The 21,895-nt window shown below is 30.9% G+C and overlaps 4 protein-coding genes across 4 annotated transcripts; 2 read left to right on the forward strand and 2 right to left on the reverse strand.

Moving 5' to 3' along the window:
• Window positions 1-414: 414 nt before the first annotated feature.
• Window positions 415-2,970, forward strand: HELRODRAFT_173659 (hypothetical protein; the record flags this gene model as incomplete). The annotated part of the gene is made up of 3 exons (XM_009020267.1): window positions 415-539; window positions 675-1,167; window positions 2,821-2,970. The coding sequence occupies 3 exons, from the start codon at window positions 415-417 to the stop codon at window positions 2,968-2,970; spliced, it is 768 nt and encodes a 255-aa protein (XP_009018515.1).
• Window positions 2,971-4,929: 1,959 nt separating this feature from the next.
• Window positions 4,930-6,316, reverse strand: HELRODRAFT_173660 (hypothetical protein; the record flags this gene model as incomplete). The annotated part of the gene is made up of 4 exons (XM_009020268.1): window positions 4,930-5,109; window positions 5,305-5,370; window positions 5,585-6,003; window positions 6,196-6,316. 4 exons carry the CDS (start codon window positions 6,314-6,316, stop codon window positions 4,930-4,932), a joined length of 786 nt encoding a protein of 261 aa, XP_009018516.1.
• Window positions 6,317-6,842: 526 nt separating this feature from the next.
• HELRODRAFT_100131 (hypothetical protein) lies at window positions 6,843-11,198 on the forward strand. The gene is made up of 8 exons (XM_009020269.1): window positions 6,843-6,901; window positions 7,107-7,167; window positions 7,558-7,711; window positions 7,998-8,197; window positions 8,386-8,536; window positions 8,819-8,883; window positions 10,219-10,324; window positions 10,536-11,198. The coding sequence occupies exons 1-8, from the start codon at window positions 6,861-6,863 to the stop codon at window positions 10,766-10,768; spliced, it is 1,011 nt and encodes a 336-aa protein (XP_009018517.1). The 5' UTR covers window positions 6,843-6,860; the 3' UTR covers window positions 10,769-11,198.
• Window positions 11,199-17,840: 6,642 nt separating this feature from the next.
• On the reverse strand, window positions 17,841-20,339 carry HELRODRAFT_173662 (hypothetical protein; the record flags this gene model as incomplete). Its single annotated transcript, XM_009020270.1, has 4 exons — window positions 17,841-17,961; window positions 18,020-18,154; window positions 18,446-19,169; window positions 20,285-20,339. The coding sequence occupies 4 exons, from the start codon at window positions 20,337-20,339 to the stop codon at window positions 17,841-17,843; spliced, it is 1,035 nt and encodes a 344-aa protein (XP_009018518.1).
• Between the last annotated feature and the right edge of the window lie 1,556 nt (window positions 20,340-21,895).

Genomic DNA, 21,895 nt, shown 5'->3' on the forward strand with positions numbered 1-21,895 from the left:
AGAAAAAAAGCCAAAAACCATTCTGTCTGGGTAACTTTTTCTTATTTTTGAATATTTTTGTAGTAATATGTATTGTTAGTGTTAATCTAATTACTACTATTTCCGCTACTACTATTACTACTACCGCTACTACTGCTACTACTGTAAAAATGTTTTTCATAATATATAAGAGTATAACAATGTTGCTTGGGATTTCTTTGCATTTGAACACGGTAATGTCGAAACAGTTTGTTGCTACAGACGCACCAGACAGACCTAGAACTTTCCTACTTTTCGAGCCATTAAGTTAACTAAATTCTATTAATATTAGATTTTTGAAAAATGTTTTATTCATTTATTTGTTCATTCATTTGTTCGCTGCCTCTTTCAATTCAGAAAAACAACAACAAGACAGTTTGACGAGAACATTCCGCCATGTCTGACGCCGACTATTCCGACAGCAAAAAAGTTTTATTAGCTTCCATAACAACAACAACAAACCACATCAGCAGCGGTGACGTCATCACGAGCGCCACTGACGTCATTTCTGGCCAATTATGGTGCGCTTTATGTTTTATTTTTCAAATTATTTCAATACTTTTCAAGCCTATTATCACCCACTATCATCGTCATTATTTCCAACCGTCGTCATCATTATTGTTTTAAACACCGTTTTACAACCACAATCCTAACAGTCTCGACGGAAACGTGGCGGTGCAGCAGCCGGATACTCGGAATCGGGAGCAAGTTAACGATCCCGAAAAGCCACCAACAACAAATAACAGCACTTCAACAACAGCAGCCATGAACGCAAACAACAACAACAACAACCTCGACAACGTCTTCGAATCATCGTCATCATTCAACCACACGGATTCGGTCGATCCTTTGAAAAACCCATTTACAGCAAGCGGCAAACTCAGCCGGAAAGCCGACTACATAATCAGCCATTCAACCATCACGAGAACCGAGTTAAGAATATCCGATCCGGATATACCGAAAAAACCGACATCTGAAGAACATCCCCAGCCGGAAATTGAACTGCCATCTATCAGAGAAACGGTTATAGAGGCGGAAAAATCGAAACTTATCGAAAGTGGCGTCGTAAACGGTTATGCATCCAGTCCGGTTCAGGTGGAGGTCTCCCAGACCATGTTAGACGAACCGGAAAAGGGTACAGCCGAGCAAGTTAAGTTGGTAACGAAGAAAAAATGTTGTGGCTGTTGCGCTAAATGTTGCTGCCCTTGTTGCAAAAAATGTTGCGCGATTCAGTAGTATTAGTAGTAGTAGTAGTAGTAGTAGTAGTAGTAGCAGTAGTAGTAGTAGTAGTAGTAGTAGTAGTAGTAGTAGTAGTAGTAGTAGTGGTAGTAGTAGTAAAAGTAGTAGTAGTAGTGGTAGTAGCAGTAGTAGTAATGTAGTAGAAGTAGTGTTGGTGGTGAGAATTTTTTTAGCGCCTGATGCTGAAAGTTGTTTCATGTAGGTAGGTTGATTTAAATTGTTGTGTTTTTGCAGTTGTTGTTGTTGCTTCAAACGAACGTAGTTGTTGTGTTTATTGTTTGTTGCTAAGCATGACGTCATAATTGTTGAAGATTTTTCTGTTTTTGTTTGTCGTTGATGCTACAGGATGAGGTTTTTTTTTTCAAGTTATTCTCATCAATAATATTTTTCAACCGCATGACATTTCATTTATATTTTTGAAACGTGAGTCTTTAAACCATCGTGGAATAAGATTGCAAATCCTAATTGTTAAATAATTTGAATAACAACAACAACAATAATATTAATAATAATAATAAACAACAATAATAATAATAAATAAATAATAATAATACAATTTCGTTTCAACGTTGCAAATGAAATAGAATTTATGTTTACGAAAGTAACACGCTTATCTGTCTATTAATGCACACACGGCCACACACACATTGTCACACACACACACACACACACATTGTCACACACACACAACATTTTTCTTTTTCGTCTTATGGTTTTCTCTTTTTTTTTCAAAAAACCGGTAACTCGATATTTTAAACATTCACGTATTCATTGTGTATTCTGTTTTACCGATTGTACAAAATTTTTTTTACGATTTTTATTTTTATTTTATTCGAATTTTATTATTATTAATATTATTATTATTATAGTTATTATTATTTATTGTTTTTACTTAATGCTGTTTATGTTAGCTAACTTGGGTGTGGTTTTTTTGGTGGAGTGTATGCCATCTGATGATAAAAAGTCTATACGATTGATTTGATTCGCTACTAATGTTACTGCATTTTGAAAAATGATATATTGATTGATGGATTTATTGATTGAATGATTGATTGAATTTTCGTTAGTTCATTCATTCATACATTCCTTCATTCATCCACCCATCTTCACATTCATTCGCTTGCAAACTATTTCATCCATCCATCATTTATTCGTTATTTCATCCGTTCATTCATTAATCCAATCATTCGTTAATTCATTCATTCATTTATTCATTCGTTTATTCATTCATTCATTCATAAGTTAATTCATTCATTCATCTTCATGTGTTTATACTATTTTTGAATTATGTTTAATTACATCAGATAGGAGTTCTATATTTATTGTTAAACACGCATATTCATGTAATTACCTTAATATTAAATATTATTATTATCACTAATTTTATTTTTATAAGTTGTCTTCTTAACAAACAAAATCCACACACACACACACACGCACACACACAGATTGCATGTGAATTCGCTTGTGATACGAAGGGATTCTTTTTGCATTTGAATCCCGTGATTTATGTGTAAGTCGAAACCTGGCACCTCAACCATTACACCATCGTCGCTTTTTTAGATCATTAATATAAGATACGAAATACGATTTCATGCGGTGCGATACGATACGATTCCATACGATACGATTCTATGCGATACGATTTCATGCGATACGATACAATTCGATACGATGCGACATTCGGACACTGTCGTCGTCATTCTAAGTTAGAAACTTGCTTGCCCATCTATAAGTATTTATCAATGACGCCAATTTTCATTTGATCTATTTTTGTGAAACTTAATACTAGAAATTGAACTGTATATCGCAAGGAAAATAATTAAACGAATGTGTTCGCGTTTGCACACACACGCACGCACGCGCATACGCACACACACAAACACAAAAAAAGAGAGAGAAAGAGAGAGAGAGAGAGAGAGAAAGAGGGAATAAAAAGATAAAAACAGAAAAAGTGACATGAGAAATAAGAAAAATTAAAAAATACATTTAGGAGTTCTTTTTCAATAAAGAGATATCTGAAAGAGAGAGACAGAGAGAGAGAAAGAAAGAATGACAGAGAGAGACAGAGAAAGAGAGAGAGAGACAAAAAGATAGAGTAAAAAGAGAAAACACCCAAATGTATACATGATATGAGTAAAAATCGATTTGTGAAATAATAGATCCGTACCTTTTCTAGTTAGTAAGATATTTGAATTCAGGTAAACTAAACCACACACACGCACGCATACACACACATATCCAGCACACATACAAACGCACACATACACACGCACACATACACACAGTTATATGCTAAACCTGCCTTTTTTTTTGCCTGTAGTTCCTATATTTTCTATTTCATTTTGTTAGTTATTCCTTTTAATTATAGTTAAATAATAAAATATTTATGTATGTTTATGTGTTTGTGTGTGTATGTGTGTACGTGAGTGTATTTTTAATGTGTTTTATGTACACCCATTCATGCATAGATAAGAATTTTTGTTGTATTGTTTCTATTTTAAAACTCCATTTAGAGATGATGAAGAGTGATAAGAGGTAAAAAAAAGAGAAAAAAGAAATACGAAAAATGAGAAAATGAAAGAAGTAAAAAAAGGGTGAAGAAGAGAAAGTTTTTTAATTAAATAATTCTCTCTGTTCTACTTTTTTCTCCTCATCTCTCCAAAGTTGTCTTTCCGTTTCTTTCTTTCTGTATTTTTCTCACACATTCTCTCTCTCTCTCTCTCATAATTGAAATTTTTCAATACGATGTTATTCAGCGGATCGAATTTACCAACTTGAGTATAAAAAAATTCCACATTACTTGCTAAACATCTTTTTTTTATGTGTGCGTGTATGTGTATGTATGCGTGTATGTGTGCGTGTATGTGTACGAGCGCTTGTATGTGTACGTGTGCACATGTGTTTGCGTACGGGCATCATTTTATAACTTCCCGCTTATTCCAATACTTCCCTGTCTTCTGTTAACTTAGATATAAGATTTTCAGTCTGCTTGCTGGCTTATCATTAAAGTTTATTATCATTATAAATATCATATTATGATTATTGCTATCCTTATTACTGTTGTACATGTTGTATGGTTATTGTAATTTATTTTTCAAACTGTCAACTATACTAAATGAAGATGTCGTCCTAATAAAATCGTAAAAATGAATTCTTTTGTCTCTTTCTGAATGGTATTCATAATTCTTAAATCCGCTCACGGAATAGCGGTTGAAACTTTAGAAAGAATCTAGAATCATTTATAAATTATAAACAGACAATACGTCCATTCATCCATCCATCCATTCATTCATTCATTCATTCATTCATTCATTCATCCATTCATCCATTCATTCATTCATCCATTCATTCATTCAAAATCGCGTGAATAGAAATTTGAAGTAAAAACCAAAACCAGGTAAATCATATATTTAATAATTGGCTATATATTAAAATATTAAATGAACAATGATCAATGATTTCAAATTATTTATATTTAAATCCTATGGACCACTACTGCCATCAATAAAGATATACTACAGAAAATAAAAAGTTCTAAAAAATTATTTATTCAAACAAAAAAATCGTTACACAGACACAAACACACACACACAAACACACACACACACACACAAAGATATACACACACACACACACGCAAAGACACACACACACACACACACATATATTCTAAGACAGTAAATAATGAACAGTAATAAATGAAAATAGATAAACCACAAAATCATTGAATACAGACAAAACACTGGACATAATATAATTGTAAGTGTGTAAGCATTCAATGTCAAGACCAACGTATGCCAGCATGCTGCTAAGGATCAAATTTTTGGCAGAGGTGCTTCTCGGATAGACCTATTTGGGAAGAGGGTAGAGGGGTGATTTAATCTTTTTTAATATAAAAAATTAAAATATATTATAGAATTTGAAAGCTTAATAAGAACAAAATCCTAATTGACGGAAAAATGTCAATTAACTTTAAATATAACTTCTTAGAATTAAAATTTAATTTAAATTTAAGAAACATACAATTTATAGAAATATACTAACTAGTTTTTGTAATTTTTGGTAGCTGAAGAAAATAACTTCCAGCATGACAAAATGGTAAATGATATTCTGATGGGAATAAAAAAATGAAGTTTAAAAAAAAATAAATTTAATTAAACAGCTACATTTAACTAAATAAATCAAACTAAATCAAACATTAAAAAATAAAAAAACGAATTCACACATACATGTACACATACATTCATACATACATACACATTCATTCACACATACATGTACGCATACATACACATTCATCACACAGGCATCTTAACCATCCCACCTCATCAACAATGAATTCCTTGAAGCTTGATTTAATAATCAGTCTAGTGGTGACGGCCACGATGATTATGAAGAAACATCGAAAAGCTAGAAACTCTTTCAATTTCTTCTCCATATCCACATCATCAACATTATTATCATCAGTTTTGGTGCTTTCTTTAGCAGAAGTACTAGCTGCACTGATATCAATATCTTTTTCTGGAGTACAATTAGATAATTTTGAATTAGTGAACACGTTTTCCATGGTATTTGCTTGCTGTGTTGTTGAGTATTTTGAATCAGGATTAACTTTTTCACCATCATCACCTCCTCTTAGCCGGTCAGTTTGGTTCATGTTTTCATCACTAGAAGGCAGACAGCAGGTTGGTTTCTTGGTGGTTTCATGAGTTCCATTATCTTTCTCTCCATTAGCAACCATGCCTGTGTGTGTAAGTGTGAGTAGAAATAGAAACAAAAATAATTATTTAATTAACAAAGCCTCTTGCATGCACAAACAAATAAGATTGAAATAAGATAAAACAAAATCTTTAGCTTTATTTTAAAAATTTATTTAATTAATAAAAATGTTTAATTTTAATAAAATAAAAAAATATAGAAAATGTAGCTATGAACCATTTTCTAGAAAATTCTCAGATATATTTTTGTTAGTGTTTGTTAACTTTTTCAACCTCTCTTCAGAATTTTTAAGAATCTTCTGCATTCTTCTTTCTCTAATTGCCACCGGATCAGCCATTGAAAATTTGGAAATGAAATTTCGTTAAAAGTTTAAAAAACTAATTGAAAATCCTAAGAACAAGAACCAAACAAAACCATGCACAAACTCTCAACTAAAAAACTGAAGAAACCCAATTGTAACGTTCCTAAAACGAAAACGTATGTACCAAATTAGTAATTAATTTGCGTAATTAAACAATTGATCTGTAATTAAAACTAAGTTAGTTTAATTAAAAGAGCGCAATCAACAAAAACGCCAGCGATTAAAACTTATAAACCAGGCAAGGCTATTTTAAGAAACAAACTAATACGCTTTTGATAGAGAACCGTTTGGCTGATTTTTATTGAAAAATGATTGAAAATGGTCTTAAATAGACACTACAAATGAATTTTACACAGTTTAGTTAACAAATATTTTAAATAAATATAAAATAACCTTAAGTTTTGTTTCATAACACAGTAAATTTTGTTAGAAAAATTAAGCAATTCAGCCAGGCAATAAAATCACAGTTGCCATTTATTTACTATGGTGAAAAGTGAACCGACTTTTCTAGATCAACAAAATGGCTACGACCATCGTCAATAATTTTGAAATTCCTTCGTGGTAATTTGTTGCGTGATTTATTGCGTTTTAATTTAATTGCAATCACTTTTTAGTTTATGGAATTTTTAAACTTTATTTTCTGTTTTTCTAAATTTTTTTCAGCTATTATAATCTTATAAAATTAGGCAATTAAAGTTTTTTAGTTTTTTTCCTTTTTTTTGACAATCGTTTATTAAATTAAAATTATTAAATTAAATTTTACTAGGGCGGGCAAACCTCCGCCAGGTCTTCATCTTGATGTCTTGAAAGATGGGAAAATGATTCAAGTAATTTATTAGTAATTAAATTAATTAAATTGAATTATATTAATAATTAAAACTTAAAAACAAACATTATTTATGACATTATATTATGTAGATGTGAAAATTTAAAAACTAAATTACTAACGTAAATTAGTTATTAAGTGTAATATAATTTCTAGCCATTTTAGGATAAATTGAGTATATTATATAACTGTTATTATAACTATAACATAACATTGCATTACAATTACAGATAGATAGTGTTATAAAAAATTATATAGTTTATTTTATTTTATAGTAACTATCTCTATAGTCTATAGTATAGTTCTATACTATACTATAGTATAGAAAGTTTGCTATAGAATCTATAGTATAGATTCTATAGCATAACATAATATGATATTTTTTATTTAGAAACTCATGATAGATGAGAAGAAATGTTATTTCTTTGGTCGAAATAAACAACTCTGCGACTTCTGCATCGATCATGCTTCAAGTTCTAGGGTGCATGCAGCCTTGGTTTGGCATAAATTTCTTGAACGACCATTCATCGTTGACCTTGGCAGTAGTAAGTTGACAACTGAAATTTTTGGGGATTTTAGTTGTCATCCATTTTTATAATTTTTGGGTTTTTTGTTGTGTAATTGTAATTATTTGTGTAATTCTGAATGTTTAATAATAATTTGAGAAGGATTTCTTAGATATTTCAAAGATTAAACATGATTTTTATTATTTATTAGACGCAAAATTAAAACAACAAACATAACTAATTATAAAGATAGATCGTTGTAAATTTAATTCCCTCATTACCAGTTAATAACTGAACTATAATGGCCCAACTATTTATCACTCAGCTCATGGTACATTTATTGGGCAGCTGAGATTAGAACCAAAGAAACCACAGCAAGTCCCCATAGACAGTTTAATGCATTTTGGAGCCTCGACACGAACGTACATAATTAGGGAAAGACCTCATAGCAAAATTAATTCTATGAATGATTATGCTGAGGATGGAGAAATTAATGCTTTACCCGAAACTGAACTCGAATTAGATGTTTGTTTTTTCCAATTAATTAATTAATTTAATTATTAATTGATTAATTTATTGGTTAGACTATAATTTAAAATTCCATTATCCAATTATCTAATTTTTTTAGTGACCAATCGCACAACTGACTGATCACTCACCCAAACACAATGCCATACAACTAATCAATCAATCAATCTTCTAACCAATCGCAGAACCTCACAGAGTTTAATACCGCCCATAACCGTCGAATAGCAACAGTGGCCGACTTACCTGACGCGTCGAATTCCAGAAGAAGAAAGAGAGCCTCGTCGACGGGGACTCACGTCGTTCATTTTAATGAGGAAGAAGTAATTATTAATCCTGGTAGGTTTGGTTTTATTTGGCTGTTCAGTTGATTGGCTGGCTAGTTGACTGGATGGTTGGTTTGTTTGTTTGTTTGTTATCTGATTGGCTGGTTGATTGGCTGGTGTGCTTTTCTGATTGGCTGGTTGGTTTGTTTGTTGTGTGATTTTTAAAAATTGGGTGGCTTTTTTTAAATTAATTGAATGGTTGATTGGTCAGTTGAGTGATTTACTAATTAGTAGAATATGATTAGAAATTGTTAAAATGTTAATTACAAAATGTGATTGCTTACAATCCATTTAGAGGACATAGATCCATCAGTCGGCAGATTCAGGAATCTCATTCAGACAACAGTCATCCCAAAGAGAGTTGGTATCCTTCATTATCCATGCTGTGCTGTGCTTTTGTTTTTTTTTTGTATTTTGAAAGAATTTGTTTCTAATTTTGTCTCTTGTACCTTCTCCCTTTTTTTATCTTTATTTCTCTCTCTCTATCTTCTCTATCTATCTATTTATCTATCTATCTATCCATCCATCTATTCATCTATCCATCCGTTTATCTATCTATCTATCTACCTACCTATCTTTTTATCTCTATCTCTTCATGTTTTCTTACGTTGTGTCTGTCTAAATAGATGCTTTTTCTCTGATTCACCCAAGGAAATACTTAACGGTTTCAGTGTTATGTTAAAATATTAAAAAATATATATATATTTGTACGCTTCATTATATATCTATAATGATGTAATAACTAGGGATGCACCGAAGTTCGGCCCCGGCCAAAATCCGGCTTTTTTTTCAAATCCGGTCGAATCCGGCCCCGGCCGGATTTGGTGGCCGGATTTAGGGCCGGATTTAAGCGTCTATCAACTTTTAAAAATGTTAGAAATAGAAAAAAAATTTTTATTGAATTCAATTAATTTTATGTCAATAAGTTAATGGCTAAAGCTAAGCTAAAGGCATACATGACACATAATAACAACATCACTAATTGTGAGGTGATCTGGACAATTTTCTTTATGCTATAACATGGGTTATGCATAAATTATAAGCTGATCTTTGTGTAAAAGAACTCGTGCACGTGTATATACTATATATTGATGGATGCACATGACGGATCATATAGCTACATAATATATATATATATATATATATATATAAATAAAGATATATATCTATATATATATATTTAGAGAGAGAGAGAGAGAGAGAGAGAGAGAGAGATACATAAGCACATAATTTAAGAACATGGTATGTTAAAGGTTAGGCTAGGTATACATGACACATAATTACAACATCGCTAATTGTGCAGTGAGCTGGACAATTTTCTTTGTGCTTTAACTTGGGTTATGCAAATATGCATAAATTATAAGCTGATCTTTGTGTACAGAATTTGGTGTATCACACAACTAATTCATATATTTGAATTAAATAACAATTTGCTTGGTGTTATTTTTTGATGTTCAACATGTAGATAACCGTAAATGTGAGTATTTTTACTAACGTATGTAAAATGGTAACGAAAATCCGGCCCCGGCTCCGGCCCTGGCCGGTTTTTGAATTTCAAATCCGGCCAAGTCCGGCCCCGGCCGGATTTGAAAAACCTGAATCCGGTGCATCCCTAGTAATAACGATGCTATTATTTATCATAAAATATTAAATAATAAATTTTTGGTATTTTTCTACTTTCTAAAACCCTTTCAGGCCAAGATTGATTTGTCGGGCCTGAGCAGTATAGCTAAACCTAATCAGACGACATCTTCCAACAGCAGAAGACTGTCTGGGGGAGGGAGTGCTCACTACGATCATAGTTAGTTTTGTGTCTGATTGGTTGGTTGATTGATTGCCTGGTGGATTGATTGGTTGGTGGATTGATTGATTGGCTGGTTGGTTGTTTAATTGATTGATTGGCTGGTTGATTGTTTAATTGATTGATTGGCTGGTTGATTGTTTAATTGATTGATTGGCTGGTTAATTATTGATTGACTCTCCCACACACGCAAATAAATCTCCCACACAAGCAGATGAGGTAACATCTACGAACAGCTTAGTATCTATTGCAGAAAAATTTGGCCTGCGAGCTCCTAACTCGGCCCCCGACTTATCTGAGCCAAGCAATCAACCAATCACGTCAAACGTCAACAAACATCACGCGCCTGCTGATGACGCAAGCAACGAGCCAAAGAAGAAAAAATATGTCAAGGAGTCATGGCCTGGGAAGAAGCCAACGCACGGACACGCCTATCTTATTTAATTTCATCCAATTCTTAACATTTGTTCTTGGTTAAAATATGAAAAATTGAAGATAAAATAATTGTAGTGGGTGTTCTGAATGTCCATCCGTGACAAATATTATTAAAATTTTGTAAATGTAGAAATTAATTAAATCCATATTATTAAACTGACAGCGATGTATCTGTATGCGTATATATATATATTATATATTTATATATATCTGTGTATGTAATTAACTGTTTTTATTAGAATATTTGTTTAACGCAACATCAAATGTGTCAAAATTTTTTTCTTGTATGATGTTTCCTTATATATATATATATATGTGTGTGTGAGTGTTCGTATGTGTGTGTATGTGTGTGTGTGTCGTATTTGTGTGTTTTACTAACATTGTTACATGTATATCTTGATAGTATCACAAATATATTAACATTACTAATGACCATTGAGTGTGTTATATTTTGTGTGTTTGCATGTTGTAACAGTTCCTTCGTTTGTCAGATTCTGATTTTTTAAAGAATAGTAAGATATATATTTATATTAATAGCACAAACCAGATGATACTCGTCTTACTTACTGAAATCCGGGTCTGGCGATCACATGTTGTTAGGTTGGCTACGTCACAGCTAACAAGAAATAGTAAAAATTCGGTAAACAAAGTCAGCTGAGAAAGTTAACAAGTCACTTTTTTTAAATATTTCACTGAATAAATATTAAATTTATTATTCTTTAAAGAAATAATAATAGTATTTTTATTTAAAATCGAAATAAAATGTCTAACCCCGCCAACGAAAGCTGTTACGATCGTTTGGAAGGTTTCGATTTTGTTTTTGTTTACTTCACCTAATTTTATATTTTTATTATTATTATTCAGTTAATTATTATTCGTATATTTTATTGTTTTTTTTAATTATTTGGAATTGGATCTAACCGCGACAACGTCATTGCATTTGGGATTTAATTAGGCAGACAGACTGTAGTGAAAGCATAAGTGAACATATGCACTATCTTAGTACTTTTTTAATTTTGTGTGTGTGTGTGTGTATGTGTGTGCGTGTTTGGTTATTTCTGTTATATTCAAGTATATATATATATATATATATATTGTGGTTTAATTGGAAATATTAATTATATAAAAATGTCTCTGTTTTCATTTTTTAAGATTATTGTTTTCAAATTATTATTAAAAAATCAGCATATTTTATATTACATATATACGAACATATATATATATATATATATATAAATATATATATTTACATTATACATTCATAAAAGGTTCAGCCCCAATAAAATCATCATCGGTGACAAATAGTGTCATAGAAAAATTACTTCTAGATGCTCAGAGGGAATCAAATATGTCTTCCAGAGCCACATCCAATTTTAATAGGTTGTTGGTTGGTTTGATTGGTTGGCTGGCTGGTTAGTTGGTTGGTTGATTGATTTGATTGGTTTACTGACAGGTTGGTAGACGTGATTGGGCTGACTAATTTGGCTGGTTAGCTGGTTGGTTGACTGATTAATATAATAAATTGGCAGGTTGTGATGTTTGTTATTTAATGGATAAATGAGGGAATGAAAAAGTAATTGAATGATGGAATAATCAATTGATTAATGGACTGGCAGATTAGGTAGACCATTTTTCGTGGTTATATGAATAAATGACTGATTGATTGACTAATTAATTGACTAACTAATTGATTGATTGATTTTTCATGTTTATTTATATCCATTTTCATTAATTTTTTTTTAAATATTTCCAGTCCCAAATTGGAGACAGGCACTGCTAGTCCTGCATTTTCCAATGGTGTCACACAGCCAGTATGCAGTAGAAATAATTTTTCACATCAGCTTTGTTATTTTACTATAATTTACTTATATATATTTTTTATAACTTAAATTATATATATTTTTCATAATTTATATATATATATTATAATTTTTTACCTGATATATTTAAATGTAATAATCTTTGAAATTTTTTGCGACAAAATGTTGCAGTTGGATGTACACTTGTTAATGGCATGGCTATTGTTTACATATTTATTCATGTTTTATTTTCAGTATTATTATTTTTATTATTATTATTGAAGGAAAACTTGGAACAGCCAAACTTGGAGTGGGTATGGGATTGGTCGAGTCGCCCAGAATCCCAGCCACTAGGGTGAGCGACGATGATGATAATGATCTAGCTGCTGCTGATGATGATGGTGATGATGATTATGATAAGGGAAGATAGTAATGATGCTATTGATGATGGTAACGATTATAGTAAAGTTTCTCATCAAACTAGTGAAAATAGTGATGGTAGTGTAAATGTAAATATTTTTAATTAAACTATCAGACCAATAATAATTATCTTGTCTATTTTTCTGACCAATAGTATTCATTCTTTCATTTCAACCGACCAATCAGAACACTCCCGACCACATTCAAGCATCCTACTGGCCAGAAATCTCGCCTGAGCATTCGAAACACTAAACTGATGAAGAATATTTCAAATGTCATGGACAACTTTCCATACTTTTTAGTCACTCATTCGCTATCTTTTTTCATCGGAGCTGCTATGTTAGTTCATTGATTGGCTAATTGATTGATTGAATGGCTAATTGATTGATTGGATGGCTGATTGATTGATATATTTATAAATATGATGCAAATTATGAATATTCATTCCATTTCATAACTAACTTTTTCCTCACCAATACAGTGTGGCTGTCTACATGAAAAAGTTCAACAAGCATTCGCCTCTGTCAATTCGCTAAATAATAATAATAATTATTATTATTATTACTATTATTTATTATTATTTTTACTTGGGCATTTTGTCATTATTATTATAAATTTTTCTTTAATCAGCTGATATGTTACTTTCTTTAAACTTTTATAGCAAACTATTTTAACCGTTCTTAGGAGGTTATATTTTAGTACGAACATATTCGTCATACATAATAACAATAATAATAATCACACAGACGCATGTATACACGTGCAAACACACGCACACAAATACATACCTATATACATACACGCGCCTGTTTTGACGTGTATCTTACATGTTCAATTGAAGGATTATACCAAGAACTGTTTATTTTGGCTATTTTGACAGTTCGCGCACACACACGCACACACACACTTAGATATATACACATATGTATAAATTCAATAAAACATGGTATAGTTTTATATGAGCACATACATACAAACACCTACACACACACACAAACACATTCACCAGCTAATAGTTACTCAAATATTTACAGATATAAATACATACAGACAAACGAACATACACACACACACACATATATATATATATTTATAATACGCCTTTTTATTTTTTACTTACAGTCTGATTTTAATTATTTCATTTTAAAATTATCTTACCAGAAATGTTTTTAAAAAGTGAATAATTTTTGTATCGCGACGGTTTTTATTACGAACAGTTTTTCAAACTATTATTACGAATTTGACATTTTCATATATTTTTATCTTCCGTACTTTTATAATTAAGTTGAAAAAATTTTAAACGAATGATCAATAATGTTGATTTTGGTTTGAAATTGTGTTGGTTTTTGTGTTTTTGAAAACAATTGTGAGTGAATTTGTGTGTGTGTGTGTGTGTGTGTGTGTGTGTGTGTGTGTGTGTGTGTGTGTGTGTGTTTATACAATAAGATAGTTAGTTTGAGAATTTTCTATAAGATTGAATGTATTGAGTCAGATTGAAATTAAAGGATGGTATAAATATATTGATAGATGGGCGGGATATGAATAAATGGATAGATGTAGAGATATCTATCTTGATATTTGGATAGTGTGGATAGATAGAAAGATATCTATCTACGTGTGATTTAATAAGTTAATAGACGAAGGTACGAGTTGACGAAATAATTAAATGAAGAAATGATTGCATGAATGAGTGAATGAATAAACGGATGAATGAATGATGGCAGAAAATCGAAATGCAAAGGCTAAATTAGCATAAAATGTTCAAACAACTTTTAAACAACGACTTGAAAATTAATGTTTGCACAACTAATCAATGAAAGAAGGTTTGTGTGTATGCTTGTTTGTATGTATGTATGTATGTATGTGTGTATGTATGTATGTATGTATGTATGTTAAAACCAAAACATGATGAGTGACACTGAACCGTCAAACATCAAGTAACAAATGGATTAACACTTTGATTTGTATGCATGTATGTATGCTTGTTTGGTTTGTTTGTTTGTATTTATGTGTGTGTGTGTGTGTGTGTGTGTGTGTGTGTGTGTGTGTGTAATGTAATGTAGTATGTAGGATAACCAAAACATGATGAATGACACTGAAGAGTCTCAAACACCAAGTACCAAGTGATTTGTCGTCACTCGAATGCACGCGCCGGCATGGCATTCAACTGGATATCTCCAAACACACAGACACGCAGGAGCCGCTGCAACAAGCGCGAAATGTGGTCGGTTGCGAAGAACAGTTCCCTTGCTGTGCGCATGATCTAACGCTGATTAATTTACATACTGCCTTGAGAAATTTAAGAGTGATGGGTTCACTGTCGGTCTATTGAAAATAGAAAATTGACAAGTTGTATGTATGTGTGTGAGTGTGTGTACGTGTGTGTATATGAATGTACGTGCGTGTGTATGAATGTACGTGCGTGTGTATGTGCGTGCGAGTGTTTTACATAGCCACTAAAAGCTAATTAAAGATACAAACTATTGTTATCATAATTATTGTTGTTGTTATATTTTAACATGTTATATGCGCTCCTTAACATGGCTTAATTGTCAATTAACACTGATGAATGAGGCTTGTAATGAGAGGAATCATCATACTCAACTTTATCATCATCATTATATTCATCGTCATTATCTTCACTATCATCATCATCATCTTTACTATCATCATCATCAACGTCATGTGTTAGTCAAAGTACAATGCTATGCCTGGGCTTTGTTTGTACTAAAATTATAGACAATAATGATAATAAATCAAAAATTGTTCAATTGTTGTGGTTACTTATTATTATTAGTGTTTATTATCATCATTGTTGTTATAACTTGTTATTATTATTATTATTGTTTATTATTATTATTGTTTATTATTATTATTGTTGTTGTGGTTTTTTTTTATTGTTTCAATGTTGGGTGCATTAATTATTTAAGTCAATAATTTCATGGCAACGACAAAAGGCTCCTTCCACCCATCCATTCATTCATTCATTCATTCATACGTTCGTTCAAACATTCGTTCATTCATTCGTTCATTCATTCATTCATTAATTCATTCGTTCATTCATTCATTCATTCATTCATTCACTCACTCACTCATTCATTCATACCATTCAGACAAAATTGCTATTATCATCATCATCATCATTATTACTATTGTTGTTGTTTTTGAATGGCGTACATTCATCTTCAAACTCATTAGAATTTTATATTAGCAGCTAGCTGAATACAAATCAATTATGTATAGTATAAATAATTACTAATTTACTACTACCACTACCACTGCTGCTGCTGCTGCTACAACAGCTGCTGCTACAACAGCTGCTGCTACAACAGCTGCTGCCAGGAGAATCACCACTTAAATGTTGGGGAAATTTTTTAGTAAATTTCCATTTATAACAAAAAGAGTTAACCCGTAACGTTATCAGTAACAAATGTTGATAACAACAAAAATTGAAATAGTTTTAACTAGATTTTTTGTTATAAAATTTTCCTCCAACTTCAACTGGATGCTACTGTCTTCTGTGGACGCCCTTTGCTGCTGCTGCTACAGCTGCTACAACTACCGAAATAAAAAACACTAATAAGTAATTTTCTTGATTATATTTAACTAATATTTCAATATTAAAAAATGAAAAATAATACCAACAATAAAAAACGAACAAACAAACGAACAAAAAAACAAGCAAACAAACGAACGAACGAACGAACGAACGGACGGACAAACAAACAGACAAACAAACAAACAAAACTAATATTAAAATTTATTACAACGGTCATATATGGAATAATAAAATCAATGTTTTTTATAATTGATAAATGCAACATGTGGAAGATGACAAAAAATACAACACACCACCCGCACACACAAACAAACAAACATACACACACTCACACACACATACACCTGCTCTATACGTTAATTAAAATAGACAAAAGCATAATTAAACCTAAATTGTATAATAATAAATTAATAATAACAATAATAATAATGAATATTATTATTATTATAATTAAATAGCTATAATTAACTTTGCACATACCTATGTATAAAACCGAAAATATGGAAATAAAAATGCATCAGCTCGTTCGTCGGCGCACGTAAACTATTTTAAATATACAAAAGTATATACAACCATAAATACAAACATTAAATAAAAATGAAAAAATCAATACAGAATTGTATATCATCTAAAAATGGACTTATTAACAAACTATTAATACATACAAACTTACTTACATACAAATATACGCAAAGATACAAATTTAATCAGTATGTATACAAACAAACAATCAACATACAAACATGTATACAAACTTACCTACATACCAATATACGCAAACATATAAATGTAATCAACATGTATACAAACCAAACAAACGATCTTACACATATAAATTTATATATGTACAATAGAAAGAAAGAGCAAGAGGACAAAAAGTAGAGAGAGAGAGAGAGAGAGAGAGAAAGAGAAAGAGAGAGAGAGAGAGAGAGAGAGACAAACATCAAAAAGGCAGTCATTAAACATCTAAATCAATTACACAATTTCATAATTTATATAACCATCATTGGTAATTTTATTATTATTTTGATAATAATAATAATATTTAAATAATAATAATTATTATTATTATTTCTATAATTATTTATATTATTGTTATATAACATCATCACCATTGCTATTGAATTTATTTCAGTTCATCTTAGGCCATTTAATGTACTATCGAAATTCTGTTAACAATAAAAAGAAAACAATAATATTTATTATTATTATTATTGTGGGATTATAATTATTATATTTATTATTAATTATTACTGAAATTATTGTTTATGATTCAAATCGTTAATTTTTATAGTCAAATCTTCTAAGTTGTCAAGATAATGTTGTTGTTGTCGGTGGTGTTTTTGATGTTGTTGTTGCTGATGTTGATTTTGTTGAAGTTGTTGTTGTTGGTGTTGTCGTTGTTGATGATTTTGTTGAAGTTGCTGTTGATTTTGTGGTTGATGTTGTTGTTGTAGATGTTGTTGATGTTGATGGATTGACTTATCTATCACAACGTCCGGAAATGGATCGTGGCAGGTGATCTCACAGCGAAAGTTTTTGAAATTATCCGCTCCCACACCAGACACTGGAGCGATATCCTGAATGTTCTTGAATCCGCCCATCATTATTCGATACCTGTGTGTGTGTGTGTTGTGTGTGAGTTTGTGTGTGTGTTTTTGTGAGTTCGTGTATGTGTGTGTGTGTTTGTATGGGTGGCGTTTGATCTATATGTGTATGTACGTTTTTGTGTATGTGTATCTGTGTGTTTGTACGCGAGTGTGTAAATTAAAGACACTATTAATTGTATAAAACTTCAAAATTTCATTAAAAAAGCTAAAAATCGTATTAATTAGAATAAAAATAAACAATTTAATTAATAAAAAATTAATCATTCATTTAATTATTTTAAAAAACGAAAATAACTACTTGACGATATTTTGTGCTGTTTGCCTGCTGACACCGGGCAGAGTCATTAAGGCTTCTTCAGTTGCTGTATTAATGTTGAGGAGATATTCATAATTGATGTTGTTGTTGATGTTGTTGTTATTGATGTCGTCCTTTTTAATGACGTCATCGTTGTTGTTGTTGTTGATGCTTTCAGATGAATCTAGAGTGTAACTGTGCTTGTTTTTGCTTTTTCTTTTTCCTATAGGAGTTGAAATGGACGAGAAGAATTTTTTAAAAGAATTGCGACTACTAGAACGGATAAATTTGTTGTTGTTGTTGCTGTTGTTGCTGTTGTTGTTGACGTGGTTGTTGTTTTTGTTGATGTTGCCGAAATCATGAAAGCTATACGTGGCGTGAAAAAGCTTTCTTCCATCGCCATTTGCAATATTTTTGTTGTTGTTGTTGTTGCTGCTGCTGTCATCGCTGTTGTTGTTGTTGTTGTTGTTAGCTGTTGTTGTAGTAGATGAGTTACTCGAGTAGCTACGCCAATACAGTAGTTGGTTGTCTGGGAACGTAGCTATGGATATGTTGTCCAGCTCAGTGTGGTTATTGTTGTTGTTGCTAGTGGTGTTGTTGTTGTTGTTAATGTTATATCCGTTGTAAGTGTTGGCGTTGTTGTTAACGTTGAACGTGGCACTTACATTGCGTCTGTCTTTAATTTTTCGCATTTTCAAGCTGGAGTGTTCAGCGATAGTATTGATGACTTTATTTTGTTGTTGTTGTTGTTGTGGTTAATGTTGTTGTTGATGTCGTTGTTGTTGTTGTAGTTTTGTTGTTGTGTTATTGTCAGTTAATCTGCAAATGATATACAAGAAATTAATTATTTTTGTGTCTTCATAACGTAATATCTCGGTTGTAATTATTATCATCCTTATCATCATCGTCGTGTCGTTGTCGTCATCATCATATTTTTAGTTAATCGTGATTTTATCACCATCACCATCATCATCGTCATTATGAACAAGGGAACGACTGGAGGAATGAATTAGCAAGAAGTATGAAAAAAAGCAAAAAATAATTTTTGAAAATATGACTTAGTCTCTCTCTTCTCTAGTATTTCTCTTCCATACTTTTTATTCTTTGTTTTAGACTCTCTCCCTCTCCCTCTCCTTGGAGTATCTCTCTCCTCTCTCTCTCCTTCGAGTATCTCTCTCTCTCTCTCTCTCTCTCTCTCTCTTTCTCTCTCTCCTTCGAGCATAAGAACCAAGGGAGCAAAACAAACAACAAATGCATCTAAAAAATGGATCCCTGATAAATATGCCTCGGTAAGAAGTAAATTTCGAACATATATTGTGCGCTACTCAAGGTTTTTATTTTATTCTTTGGTTTTGTCTTATCTATGATCTTTGATTTTTTTTCTCGTTTTTTTTTTGTATTATGATTTGATGTTCACTCATGTCAATATGGATTTTGTTATAGCCGATGATTACGTAATGTCCATAAAAACACATATATACATATATACACACACATACACACATATATACACATATACATACACACAATCTCACATGCACACATACGCAAACAAACAGATTCCCAACTAATCATAGAAGCATAAAAAAATGTTGGCCGACATAGATGGTTATTGATGTATGTATGTATAATGTATGTATATGTGTATGTTTGTGTATGTATGTATGTAAGTATGTATATGTATGAATATATGGATGAAATCGTTATCGAAATCCCTCAAAAGAACTAAATTTGTAAAGTTGGAAGAGCGCAAAAATCCATCGGTTTTGGGATACTGATCGCGTTGTAAACTATAGTTAAGGCATCTTGTGTTAGTCTGTCCAGGGCAAGCAACAGAAAAACCTGGAGTACCTGGAGGCACACCAAAAGAATCACTAGGCCAAGAAAGAGTTCGCATTTTTTTCGTATTTAATTCCAAACCAATGCTTAGAAGCCCGGGCTTTTAATGTATGTATGATTATATATATACACAATAAACCTATATATACCTATATGTTGACACTCTTGGAATGTCATCATCATCTTTATCATTATAGACAACATCATCATCAGCATTTCAATACCACCACCACCATCATCGTCGTCGTCATCATCGTCAGTATTCTTCCAATCATCGTCGTCGTCGTCTCTGACGTCATGATTTATAAAAGAAAAATTAAAAAATACCTTTTTAGATTTTGTTTCTTTTTTTTCTATTTGTTGTTTTTCCCCCAAATCGAAAACAAGTTGGCCGTATATATTTACTTTTTATTATTTCTAAATAATTTTTAATTAAAAAAACGAATAAGTTTGTTATAGTTTGTAAATAAATTATATATATATATGTAAATATGAAATTCAATAATTCATCTATTCATTCATTCATTTATTCATCTATCGATTTATTTAAATACATTTATCTAACTAATACATTAAAATAAAATACAGATAGATGTATTACATCCAAACCAGACTAACCAAAACCTTTATGAATAAACTTTATATTTCAATAAATCCTCTTATATATACGTTAATAAATAAACAATATATCCATGAAAATTTCGTATCATAAATATATTTATATGTTTTTAAACTACACATATATATCTGCTTGGTATACATGCCATATGAAACACAAATATGTATGCGTATAATATATCTAATTCCTCGAATAATTAATAACAATAATCATGAAACATAAAATCGTTAAAGTACTTTCGTGTTATTTACATTTTGGCTTGTTTACGTAACCAACATGTATATATACAAAATACATACACACGCATACATATAGATATACATACAAACATACTTACATACAAAACCAACATTTATATGGTATCTATGTCGCAGATACATAGCAATCATTTTCATCTTCACAGTATAGAACGCTGGTTGAATGTGTATGTGTGATTATTAATGACGGTATATGTGTATGTATGTATGTGTGTGTGTGTGTGTGTGTGTGTGTGTGTGTGTGTTTATGTATGTTTGTATGTATGTATATTTGTATGTATATATGGATGTTGTATCTATGTATGTATGTATATATGTGTGTTTTTTGTATGTATGTACGTAGGTTTGTATGTGTATTATGTGAATCATATATTTATATAGAGTCCAGAAGAATTGATCCCTTTTTCATGGATTATACATATATATATTATTAATTATTATTAATTAATATTTATTATTATGGATTATATATATATATATATATATATATATATATATATATATATATGCCACACAAACATAGTAATTTATTATCAATGTAAATATGTGGGTTTTTTTATTATAATATTTTTATAATTATTAATATATTATAATATATATAATATATATTGTATGTATATGCATTAGAAACATACATACGTATGTATGTTATATGTGTAAACACATTCATTCATACAAACATACATACAAACATACATAAATACATACATACATACATGCATACATACATACATACAA

This window comes from Helobdella robusta (assembly GCF_000326865.2).
Source record: "Helobdella robusta unplaced genomic scaffold HELROscaffold_27, whole genome shotgun sequence".
Taxonomy (NCBI): domain Eukaryota; kingdom Metazoa; phylum Annelida; class Clitellata; order Rhynchobdellida; family Glossiphoniidae; genus Helobdella; species Helobdella robusta.

Bases quoted from the DNA above. Each gene is read 5' to 3' on its own strand.
- HELRODRAFT_100131 (XM_009020269.1), top strand. From the start codon at position 6,861: ATGGCTACGACCATCGTCAATAATTTTGAAATTCCTTCGTG. The intron at 7,712-7,997 runs GTAAGTTGACAA...TTTATCACTCAG, and splicing joins CATCGTTGACCTTGGCAGTA to CTCATGGTACATTTATTGGG. The intron at 10,325-10,535 runs GTTAGTTTTGTG...CTCCCACACAAG, and splicing joins GAGTGCTCACTACGATCATA to CAGATGAGGTAACATCTACG.